We start from the raw sequence: 13,088 nt of genomic DNA on the forward strand, positions 1-13,088 counted from the left end.
GAACCCGCAGGCTCAGGCAATCCACTCACCTCAGCCTCCCAAAGGCGCGGGATTACAGGCTGAGACACCGAGCCCGGCTTCAAGTAATGTTTTCATGTGTAACGTTTTTCCACCACCCAGCTTATAAATTTCAGAATGATCAGCATAATATAATACCATTTACAAATTCTGGAGACAGAGCAGAAATACTTTGAGAACCAAGGGAACTGGTTAATTTTTAAAAATAATTATTATTTTCCATATTTAAGTAAATAGACATTTCAAGGAATTGGTGTGTCTTTAATATCTTTTATAAAGTGTTTTCTGCTGACACTGTGTCATTTTGTTTCTAGGTTGCTGCTAATACTCCAAGTATGTACTCTCAGGAACTATTCCAGCTTTCTCAGTATCTACAGGTAAAAGTAAATCTTGGCAGTTCTTTGTCTTTAAAAGTAGAATTAAACAACTTAGATTTTATTTTGCCAGTTCACAAATATAAGATTTAAAATGTTGACTGGATACAAGTATAAAATAAATACCTTTTCAAAGAAGACTGAAGGATTAAAAATAGATTTTATGAAGACGGCATAAAAGAGTCAAGTCTAGAGAAGATAAGCTTCCGTATAAGATACTTTTTTTTTTTTTTTTTTTTTGAGTTGGAGTCTCACTCGGTCGCCCAGACTGGAGTGCAGTGGCCGCTCCCGGCCACCGCAGCCTCGCCTGCTGGGCTCCGGCTATCCTTCCGCCTCAGCCTTCCGAGTAGCTGGAATTACAGGCATGCGCTACCACGCCTGGCTGATTTTTTGATTTATTGTAGAGGTGAGGTCTCGCTGCCCAGGCGGGTCTCGAACGCGCGGGCTCAGGCAATTCACTCACCTCAGCCTCCCAAAGGCGTGGGATTACAGGCTGAGCCACCAAGCCCGGCCCATTTTTTTTTTTTAAATATGAGAAGGTTCCAAAACAGTTATTTATCTATGACTTTTTCTTTTTTTTTGAGACAAGGTCTCACTCTGTCACCCAGGCTGGGTTGCACTAGTATAATCATAACTCAGTGTTATTTCAAACTCCCAGGCTCAAGTGATCCTCCTGCCTTAGCCTCCTCAGTCCCAGAGTAGCTTGGGCTATAGGCACATGCCACCATGCCCGGCTAATTTTTTAATTTTACATAAGGATGAAGTCTCACTATGTTGCCTGGGCCCAAGCGATCCTCCCGCCCCAGCCTTTCAGAGTGCTGGGATTACAGGTATGAGCCACTGCATCTGGCCCATAAATGACTTTTAAATAAAGGTCAACTTGTAGAGATTTTGGTTGCTTAATAATATTAACAGCAAGTAATTATCTACCACTTATTTTATGCCAAACTCCATTCTAGCTCTTTACCTATATTAATTTATTTAATTGTCATAGTAATCCTAAGGTACATATTTTATTCTCATTTTTATAGATGGAGTAAATGAGGGACAGAAGATTTAATAATTTATACAATATCAAACGTTTAGTATGTAGTAGAGCTGAGAATTGAACCCTAACAGCCAGACCTCAGATTCTCTGCTCTTAACCACTGTGCTGAGCTGCTGGATTCATAGAAAAATTTCTTAATAGAGAAAATAGTAGGAATAGGCTCCTGAAGAAGGTAACAGGGCCATACAAATTGTTACAAAGCAAAAAAAAAAGACCAGGTGCCCTGGAACAGGCCTGTAATCCCAGTAATTTGGGAGGCCAAGGTGAGGGAATTACTTGAGCTCAGAAGTTCAAGACCATCTTGGACAACATGGCAAGACTTCATCTCCACAGTAAAAGCTGAGCGTATTGGCTTGTCTCTGTATTCCCAGCTACTTGGAAGGTTGAGGCAGAAGGATTACCTAAGTCCAGGAGGTTGAGGCTGCAATAGCCATGATCATGCTACTGTATTCCAATCTGGGTGACAGAGTGAGACTCTGACTCGGAAAAAAATAGATAAATAACAAAAAACAAAATCTTGTTTGCTTTTTCTATAAAAACCAGTGTTCTTTTTTTAATTATTTGGGTTAGACTGGTTCCTGTTACTCTGGTGAGGAAGTATGGTTAAGGAAGACCTGGATCAAGAGTTTAAAAATTGAAGTCTTTATTTTGCTTCTGCTGAATTAGTGCTGAACCTTGGATGAATCATTTTATACGTGCAGGCCCTCAGTTGTCTTTTGTTTTGAAAGACAAAAGAAAACCCATGATCCAGGATCTCTACGTTCTTTTGCAGGAATCAATCAGGGAGAGTAGTTCCACCTCAGTTAAGAATGTATAGATATGTGAAAATCAGCAGAAAATTATCAGTGTATTATTGGATCTTATCTTCCACTAGGTATAACGTATGCATAGAAAAACAGTTTTGCGCATTTGCACTTCAGTAGAGTATTTAAAAGCATGGACTATAGCAAGAATTCCCTTGATTTGATCCCTCACTTTACCTTCTGACTTGCTGGGAGAGTTGTTTAACACTTTTGTGACTATTTTCCTCATCTATGAAACATATATAGTAATGGCACTTACAGAATTGTGAAGAATAAAGTAATTAGTATATGTAAGGCACTTAGAACAGTGCCTGGCACATAGAGTATATGCCATAAATGTTGGTAGTCATTTGCCATTCAATGGGAAGTCATATTCGTTGACCTAAGTCTCTCTTATCCTTAGAGGTAGAAGAAAACTTTGAAATTAAGTTGGTCTAGACATCATTTTTCATATGAGAAATATGAAACTCACATAGATTAAATCATTTATCTAAGAGTGTATACTGCTGTTATAGTCATCATTGACAGTGAATCTTACCCTCTCTCTCACTCTTTCCAACTTTCTTGTCAGTTCTTTGAATGTTCCTAGTAGTCCTAATCATTTCATGTTCTTTTTCTAACTCTGAGAGAAAATTATACAGAAGTCTTTTCTGTATACATCCTCATTGAATTGCTAAAGTTCTAAAGGAAATTGTGAACCTTTTGCCTAAAAACTGGAATTGATGCATGTCATGTCTTAAAATTAAAAGACCATTCCTGGAAGTATTAGGTTTCTGTTAGGTTGCAGTTCGTGGAGTTAAGAAACTCTAAATATAATTGAGATAAAAAGGTGAAATTACACCATCTAGTGGAAGTAGGTTCTAAAGCTGTGGTTGGTTGGTGCTTTTGTTATTAAAGCTTTTTGTTGCATCTGCATAATTTTCTAAATATTAGGAATGTTATAAGAACTTAAAATAAACTAAGTATAGCCAGTGTTTCAATATGGATTTTTTTTTTTTTTTTGAGTGGGCGTCTGTCATCCAGGCTGGAGAGCAGTGGCATGCTCCCAGCCAACGCAGCCTCAACCTGCTGGGCTCAGGCGATCCTTCCACCTCTGCCTTCCAAGTAGGTGGAACTACAGGCACACGCCACCATGTCCGGCTAATTTTTTTGATTTACTGTAGAGATGAGGTCTTGCCAAGTTGCCCAGGTTGGTCTCAATCCTCTCATCTCGGCCTCCCAAAGTGCTAGGATTATAGGCATGAACCACGCGCCCGGCCTATTATGGATTTTGAGGTGGTATGGCTTTTATTAGATTATTTCATGTGTTATATTAAAATATAGTGCCTTTAAATCTAGTTAGACCAGATTTTCCCTAATCATTGTTTATCAAAGATGTAGAGAGCAATAAATTCATGCCATAAACCTCAGGTACTATGTTTGAAGCATATACTTCTCTGTTGAGGTGTCTCAGATGTATTAGAATAGTAAGTGTTCCCTGGATAATGCCAGGAATAGAACAAGGTGAAGAAGGTGTGCCAAAACCACAGCTAAATGCTGTGAGCATTTCACCTTGATCCCCAGTGAAGGAGAACCTCTTAACAGCTATCAAATGTTAACAAGTTACCTAGAGTTCAGGCTTTGCACACCAATGTCTATTTCTATAAAATATTCCTTCAGAGCTGCTAGATCATTATATATCTCCTTTATTATAAAGTTATATTGGACCAGTAATTTGATGAACTCTTACCTATTGTTGGCATATTAATTGCTGTTAAGTGTTATACAATCAAGGAAAGAATCAGAGCACTTGAAAATGCAATAGGCTTTGAGTGAAGTGTTCATTCTTTATATATATTTATATATATATATATATTTCTATAAATAGCTTCTTTTTTTTTTTTTTTTTTTTTTGAGTTGGAGTCTCACTCTGTCACACAGACTGGAGTGCAGTGGCCACTCCCGGCCATCGCAGCCTCGATTTGCTGGGCTCCGGTGATCCTTCCGCCTCAGCCTTCCAAGTAGCTGGAACTACAGGCGCGCGCTACCACCCCCGGCTAATTTTTTTTGGATTTATTGTAGAGATGAGGTCTCACCAAGTTGCCCAGGCGGGTCACGAACCCGCGGGCTCAGGCAATCCACTCACCTCAGCCTCCCAAAGGCACGGGATTACAGGCTGAGCCACCAAGCCCGGCATAAATAGCTCTTTTTTTCCGAGTCGGAGTTTCATTCTGTCACCCAGGCTGGAGTGTAGTGATACGTTCACTGCCACCGCAGCCTCGACCTGCTGGGCTCAGGCAATCCTTCCACCTCTGCCTTCCAAGTAGCTAGAACTACAGGAACGCACCACCACACCCAGCTAATTTTTTGATTTATTGTAGAGATATGGTTTTGCCAAGTTGCCTGAGTTAGTCTCGAACCCCTGGGCTCAGGTAATCCTCTCACCTCGGCCTTCTAAAGTGCTGGGATGATAGGCGTGACACCGCACCTCGCCTAAATAACATTTTTAAAGGAAAAATTAAAAGCTATTTATATTGTAGATGTCATCCTTGTGCAATTAAAACCCTTATGAAGTATCATTGCTGCTGACCAGATTATTTGGGCTTCAGTTAGAATGAGTTTGTTCTAAGAGATATACAAAGGGTGCCCAAAAAATGCAGACATTTTTTAAAGGGAAAAAACTTTTAAAATTGTAATACTCAATATATATCAATAACAAAAGATGAATACAAGTCATGTTTGACCTTTGCAATTACAAGAGGGGCTCAAAGTGGTTACCCTCAGTGTCCAGATACTTCTGATTATGGCATACTACTGCAGGGCTTGTTGCTGTGCGAGGCCTCCCAGATCTTCCCTTGTGCACATCACACACAGTAGTACCATGTGTCTCAGACTTATCACAGATGCTTGCAATTGTTAGCCGTGTTGGAGGTTCTATTGTATACTCCCGCCTCCGTTGTCATTGTACTTCCATATTCTCGAATTTCAAATACTACTTCAAAATGACCTTGTGCTCCTCGAATGACAATTGTGCTTCTACCTTTTCTTTTACTGTTCTGCCTGCTGCATGGTGATGCTAAGTATTCATTTGATTAATGCCATCTTTTGAGCGAATATTGTATTACACATTGCTACTGTAATTCAATTCAACTTAGAAAAATAATACATAGATAACATCGCTTAAAATGTGTACAGATTTTTTTGGCACTCCTGGTATATTCAGGTCCAGGACATTACTGTCCACTATTATAGACTTTATAAACACTATACACCTAGACTACACTCAATTTATTAAAAGTTTATTTTAAAAGTTTTTCTTTCTTCAGTAATAAATTAGCCTTAGCTTACTGTAACTTTTTTGTTGTTGTTTTTTTTTGGAGTTGGAGTCTCACTTTGTTGCCCTTGCTGGAGTGCAGTGACATGATCCCAGCTCACCACAGCCTCAATCTCCTGGGCTCAAGTGATCCTCTCACCTCCGCCTTCCCAATAACTGGGACTACAGGCATGTGCCACCATGCTTGGCTAATTTAGAAAACATTTTTTTTGTAGATACAAGCTCTCGCTATGTTACCCAGGCTGATCTCAAACTCCTGGATGCAAGCAGTTCTCCCACCTCGGCCTCCCAAAGGGCTGAGATTACAATCATGAGCCCCCTCACCCACCAACTTTTTTTTTTTTTTTGAGTTGGAGTCTCACTCTGTCACCCAGACTAGAGTGCAGTGGCCGCTTTTGGCCACCGCAGCCTCAACCTGCTGGGCTCCGGCGATCCTTCCACCTCAGCCTTCCAAGTAGCTGGAACTACAGGCGCGTGCTACCGTGCCCGGCTCATTTTGATTTATTGTAGAGATGAGGTCTTGCCAAGTTGCCCAGGCGGGTCTCGAACCCATGGGCTCAGGCAATTTACTCACCTCAGCCTCCCAAAGGCGCGGGATTACAGGCTGAGCCACCAAGCCCAACAACTTTTTTTTTTTAAGTAAGTAGAAGGAGTACACTCTAAAATAACAACAAAAAATATATTATAGTAGCCAGTAACATAGTTGTTTATTGTTAACAAGTATTATATACTGTACATAATTGTATGTGCTATACTCTTATACAACTGGCGGTATAGTAGGTTTGTTGACACCAGCACCTCCACAAACACACAAATAATGCCTTGTTCTACAATGTTAGGATGGCTGTGAAATCACTAAGTGATAGAAATTCAACTCTATTATTATCTTATAGGGCCACTATTATATATGCAGTTTATAGTTGACTAAAACATCATCATGTGGTGAATGATTATGTGTGTGGAGATACAGATACATGTGTGTGTGTGCATATAAAATGCAAGCCTGAAACATTTATTAACTTTTTCTAGTCTAGGTTTTTAAACACTCACTCTTCTAAATTATGAGTAAAAAGAAGAAAAACAGGTGTCTTGTTTTCTGTTATGGGGGAAGTTGTAGCTAGGGCACCTCTAATAGCAGTACTTTCAACCCAACAAATGAGGGTAAAATGCTGTGGCCTATATATATAGTAATTGCCCCTTATCTGCATGGGATACATTCCAAGACCTCTAGCAGTGGATGCCTGAAACTGCAGATAATACCAAATCCTATTTGTACTCTGTTTTTTCCAATATATAAAGTTTAACTTGTAATTTAGGCACAGCAAGAGATTAGCAACAAGTCATAAAATAGAACAATTGTGATAATATACTGTTATGTGAATAAAAGTTATGTGAATGTGGACTTTCTCTCTTTTTGTCTCTCATACAAAATCTTATTGTACTGAAACCATGGAAAGGAAAACTAGAGATTGGGCATGGTGGCTCAAGCTTGTAATCCAAGCACTTTGGGAGACCAGGGCAGGAGGATTGCTTGAGCCCAGGAAACTGACCAGCATGGGCAGCATAGTGAGATTTTTTTTTTGTCTCCACAAAATATTTTTAAAAAATTAGCCTGGCATGGTGGTGTGTACCTGTAGTCCCAGCTACTCAGGAGACTGAGGCAGAAGGATCGCTTGAGCCTGTGAGTTTGAGGCTGAAGTAAGCTATGATCATGCCACTGCACTCCAGCCTAGGTGATGGAGTGAGACCTTGACTCAAAAAAAAAAAAAGAAAAAGAAAAAAAAAGGAAAACTAGAGATAAGGGGGGACTACTGTATATTTTACAAAGTATTATCAAGTTTGAAATATATCAAGTGAGATATAGTATGAGAATATTTTCGAATGTGCTAAAAATTTGTCACGCCTCAAAAGAATCATGCTGAGTTTATTAGAATTTCTTTTGTGATTTATAATGTTAGGAGGCCTTACATCGGGAACAGATGTTGGAACAGAAATTAGCCACGCTTCAGCGGCTACTAGCAATCACCCAAGAGGCTTCAGATACCAGTTGGCAGGTATTTCATTTACTTTCATATTCAAGAAATTTTAACATCGTTTAATATTCCATACATGTGAAATGATTAAAACTAAAATTTGGTAGCAATCAAAGGCAAAATTATTTTCTAATGGACAATCATTAAAACTTTACCATTTTACAGTGTTAAATTGGTCAGTTTTATGATTTTATATCTTTTGTTGTCAATAGCAACCTTTTTGATATACATGTTTTTCAATTACTCTGGAGTTTTATTTATATTTAATTTTTCTTCAACAGGCTTTAATAGATGAAGATAGACTCTTATCACGATTAGAAGTTATGGGAAACCAATTACAGGCATGCTCCAAAGTGGGTATTAATCTCAAATATGTAAAATAAAATGCGTAGTTTTTAATGTAACTTTATTTCTTCACTTTCGTCTTGGGTGTATGCTAAAACTTTATGCATTTTCACAGTTCTTTTAAATCTTTTGTTATGAGAAATTTCAGACATTCATGTAAGTAGAAAGAATCATATTATGAATACTCATGTACAACTCTCTTTCTTTGTTATATTGCTGTTGATATTGGCTAAAGAAACTGGGTTATTTGCCCTCTAGAATTTCCCTCAATCTGCATTATTTTTTAAACATTCTTCTAGCTCCCCCTCCTACCTCATAAGTTAGTAGTTTGATCAAAAGATTTTATCTGAATTAGGTTCATTTTTTTTTCCCAACAACATTTTATGAATGGTATTGTGTTATTTCACCAGGGGCAGCATCTAGCTTTTCTTTTCAAGATCTTATCTGTCATTGATCATCTTTGCCTGAATTTACTATTTTGTTAAGGGCTACAAAAATAGTGATGTAATTATATTATTCTCTTTGTTTATTTATCTGAATTACTATTATAAAGAGAAGTTTTCCCATATCAACCATTTGTTTACTCTGAGGGACATTTTCTACAGGAAAAGCAAGATGAGTGATTTTTCTCCTTATTTTCTGGATTTCAAAATAATGAATTGATTCCTTTGCATCCAACAAGGAATGACTATGAAGTGTTTTCTCTTCTCCCACTTAGATTTAAACATATTTGATGTTTTAAAATCTATTGCTGTTGTTTTCTTATTGATGCTTAAATTATTCCATCTTTGATCTATTTACATCTCTTCAGGCTGGCTCCTGAGTCCTTTTGATAAAACCCTAGCAGACTTTGATAACTTCCTTCTATCATTCTGGACAAGATATTCCAGGCTCATCTTGTATATTTCCTGCCCCAAACATGGAGTCTGCTTTTCCCCATTGCGCTCTTATCCCTTTTGATTTAACCATTATTTTAAAATGCATGGTGCCTTTGAAGGTAATTGATTATTTTTGCCCACAGATGTAAATATGGTGGCTTGCAGAAAATATGACTAATATAAGAATAATTTTATATATTTGAGATAAATTCTCAATTGCCTCAGACTTTTTTTGTATTGGAAGTAGAAATGAATACATTTGTGAAGGCATAATTTACTGATGCAGCTTTTAAATACAGCTTTAGATGGTACATTGCCAGCATCATTTGTGTTTGGAGGTTCCTTCATATAGAATTTAAAGAGTATCATAATGTGTTTTTCAAATAGTAAATGCTTTAAAAAATTTGCTATATTTTAAATATCTTTTATTCTAGAATCAAACAGAAGATAGTTTACGGAAAGAACTTATAGCATTACAAGAAGATAAACATAACTATGAGACAACAGCCAAAGAGTCCCTGAGACGGGTTCTTCAGGAGAAAATTGAAGTGGTTAGAAAACTTTCTGAAGTTGAGGTATTTCCATTTAAAAAACACTAAATTATAGTGTGATTTTTTTTTTTTAAGATTTGAACATTCCAGGATACTTTAAATTTGAGTATTATTATATAGCTAGGAAATACTTTGTGTCTGCCAAGTGGAAAGGGACAGTTATGCTGCTTTCATTGACAGGAATTCTCAGCATAACCATGTGAGTTCTGGTGCTTATGTTCTCTCGTCAGTGACTGAGGAAATAAAAGCCTACCCAGGGATTCTTACTGTTTGCACTCTGCTTAAGATTCAGCATCCACACAGTGGACCATGAATGTACCAGGGAATTGATTTCTTGTCACTTGGTTTTGCTTGGCTTCTAGTTGAGGATGGTCAGTGTAAGGCCAAGAACCCACACCACATGTTACTTTTATCCATCCTCCAGAGAGAAAAACTAACTTAAGTCTTATGCTTTTGAAGTTCAAAAGGGAAAATATCTCAAAGTCCTTTCTAGATCTTTTGGGAACAATAAAAATGCAATTCTCATTACTTAAAAAAAAAAAAAACGAATTTATAATACAGGTATTTTTTGAACCACTGTGAAATTATCATAGGCATTATGTAACACTGAATTTGGTTAAAATGCCCTATAAACTAAATAGTAAGCATACCCTTTCTACAGGTGTAGTTTCTATAACAGCCTCTTCCCATAGTGCCTGATTCACTGTCATGTGATTCATTTGACATGTAAGGACAGAAAGTTGCCAGCTGCTTCTAATTTTCTTATTAAATTAATTGCTGTATATTATTAAACTTGCTTTCAAGAATTGATAGGATTAAAATCTTTGTGAGGTTCAAAGTCATGCTCATTGTCCTTTTAAATTTTAAGTATATAAAGGTAGATCCTCCTCCTGCCCCTCCCTTACTTTTTTTTTTCCAGATTCTTTGTTGTGTTTTCTGTTTTAGCATATACCTGAAGTAAACTGGAATTCTTATGTTATTTAACTCAGCTTTATATAAAGTCCAGGGCAGATACTGAATTAGAATAGCCCATCATTGTACTTTTTATGAATTGAGAAGGAATTCTAAATAACAAATGCACATTTATTCTAAATAAAAATTGCCTATATACTTGAATTGCAGCGAAGTCTGAGTAATACTGAAGATGAATGTACCCACCTGAAAGAAATGAATGAACGGACTCAGGAAGAATTAAGAGAATTAGCTAATAAATATAATGGAGCTGTTAATGAAATTAAAGATTTATCTGATAAATTGAAGGTATGTATTTACTCAGTTTGAAACTATGTTAGTCGGGCAATCCCCTCGGGTCCCCTCCCACTGTGGGAGCTTTTCTGTCCTCTTAATAAATTCTGCTTCCTCAAAAAAACAAAAGAAAGAAAGAAAGAAAGAATATTAGTCTACCGCCATTACTGCCATACCACCCTGAATGCACCAATCTTGTCTGAAAGTATGTTAAGCAAATCTTCCCTAACACACTATATAGCTTAAGAATTTAAGTATTGCTGAATAGTTGTAGATATAAAATTTGATTATGGTTGAAATTTATAGTAGAAATTAGGTGCTTATATTTCATTTAGCCCAATCTTTATTACCACAGATAATTGAAAGCCTATAAAAACTGACACAGTTCCTCTGGTTGAATATGCAGTCAGTGTTTCACAACAGACATCTTTTAATAAATAATGGAGATAGATGAGAATCAACAAATTTTTTTTTTAATGAGTTGGAGTCTCTCTCTGTCTCTCAGGCTAGAGTGCGATGGCACACTCATGGCTATCGCAGCCTTGACCTACTGGGCTCAGAAGTCCTTTTGACTCAGCCTTCCAAGTAGCTGGAGCTACAGACATGTAACCACACCTGGCTAATCAGATTTTTTAAAAATCTGAAACAGTTTATCTTCAGGCTATCCCAAAGGCAGAACCCAGCTATTTAGTACTGGAACACGTCCAGAGGGAATCTTGGAATGATCTGCTTGACACCTTATAGCTTTCAGAGATGCTGTTAACTCTACTTCAGTTGTCATTCTCTCTATCTATGGGACATTTAAAATAAGGATATATCAAACCATAGGGTAGTGTCTAGTTGGTCCTTTAAAATATATATATATTTAGCCAGGCTTGGTGGCTCGGCCTGTAATCCCACGCCGTTGGGAGGCTGAGGTGAGCGGATTGCCTGAGCCCGCGGATTCGAGACCCGCCTAGGCAGTGAGACCTCATCTCTACAATAAATAAAAAAATCAGCCAGGCGTGGTAGCGCATGCCTGTAATTCTGGCTACTTGGAAGGCTGAGGCGGAAGGATCGCCGGAGCCCAGCAGGTCGAGGCTGTGGTGGCCGGGAGCGGCCACTGCACTCCAGTCTGGGCGACAGAGTGAGACTCCAACTTAAAAAATAAATATATATATATATATATATATATTTTTTTTTTTTTAAAGAGACAGGGTCTCTGTCTGCTGTGATGTAGTCATAGTTCACTGCAGCCTTGGACTCCAGCCTCCTGGGTAGCTAGGACTACAAGTGCCCGCCACCATACCCAGCTAATTATTTTTTTGTAGAGAATGGGATCTCACTTTGTTGTGCAGGCTGATCTCGAATTCCTGGCCTCAGGCAATGTTCCCGCCTTGGCCTCCCAAAGTGCTAGGATTAAAAGTATGACCCTCTGCTGCTGGCCAATCCTTTAAACTCTTACAGCTGAGTTTCTGAAAATCCATCTTGATGTAGTTCAAATTATGGGTTGAGTGCCGGGAAGGTACACATTTGTTACAGAAGACCAGAGCATACCTCTCCTTGCTATGGTTGGTTAACCTGTGATAATTTTAAAGATTAGTCTTGTTGAAAGGAGGTTGTCTTCATGTATTGTCTTAGTACATCTGTTAGTATAAAGGAATACCTGAAGTTGGGTAATATATAAGGAAAAGAGGTTTATTTGACTTACTGTTCTGCAGGCTGTTCAAGAAGGATGGCATCATCTGCTTCTGGTGAAACTTAAGGCTGCTTCCACTTATGGTGGAAGGCAAAGTGGAGCTGACATGTGGAGAGAGATCACATGGCGAGAAAGGAAGCAAGGAGTGGGGAAGTGACAGGCTCTTTTTTTTTGTAGGAACTAATAGAGCGAGAATTCGCTAATTATCCTGAGGACAGCACCAAACCATTCATGAGGGGTCTGACCACATTACCGAAACCCCTCCCATTAGGTCCCACCTCCAACATTAGGGTTCAAATTTCAACATAATGTTTTGAGGGGACAAACATCCAAACTATAACAGGTCTTTTTGAATAGTACTTATACCATCATCCATTTAGCTGTGTAAACAATTTTGTTTAAACTTTCAGAATAAGTTAAATTTTAGAAGTTACGAACAAATTGAAATAATAGTAACTTTAGGGAAAAATCTTACTTCTTTCTTTAAAAATGCAGAGGTTTTCACTTTTGCCCTTTATGTGTATTGAACCTGCTTTGCTTGCTCCAAGTTTTTCTCGCCTAAGTGTTACAAAGGAGTAACCCCAACGCAAATCACTTTTTACTTCAGACCTTTGTCTTTGTCTTCTTTGCTTATTATTTTATTTTTTTAATTTTAATCAATTTTTTAAATGATATTGTGGGGTACAGTTAAGGGTTAGGTATACAAATATGCTCCGTTCAGGAACCCTTGTTGATAAGAGGTGTCTCCTCATCCCCAGACAGATATTTACTACTGTTAATCCCATCTCCCTTCCCCTCCCCC

General features: G+C 38.0%; 1 protein-coding gene across 5 annotated transcripts in view; it reads left to right on the plus strand.

Annotated features, from left to right (window-relative positions):
• SLMAP (sarcolemma associated protein) overlaps nt 1–13,088 on the plus strand; it is a 163,511-nt gene that overhangs the window by 86,229 nt on the left and 64,194 nt on the right. For all 5 annotated transcript variants that reach the window (XM_008059402.2, XM_021713071.1, XM_021713072.1 and 2 more), the window contains exons 5-9: nt 333–395; nt 7,515–7,610; nt 7,871–7,942; nt 9,247–9,387; nt 10,486–10,623. In XM_008059402.2, coding sequence (XP_008057593.1) covers nt 333–395; nt 7,515–7,610; nt 7,871–7,942; nt 9,247–9,387; nt 10,486–10,623 — 510 coding nt within the window. The remainder of the gene's footprint in view (nt 1–332; nt 396–7,514; nt 7,611–7,870; nt 7,943–9,246; nt 9,388–10,485; nt 10,624–13,088) is intronic.

The sequence above is a fragment of the Carlito syrichta genome, unplaced genomic scaffold, assembly GCF_000164805.1.
Source record: "Carlito syrichta isolate Samal-C Ts95f unplaced genomic scaffold, Tarsius_syrichta-2.0.1 Scaffold304026, whole genome shotgun sequence".
Classification (NCBI taxonomy): domain Eukaryota; kingdom Metazoa; phylum Chordata; class Mammalia; order Primates; family Tarsiidae; genus Carlito; species Carlito syrichta.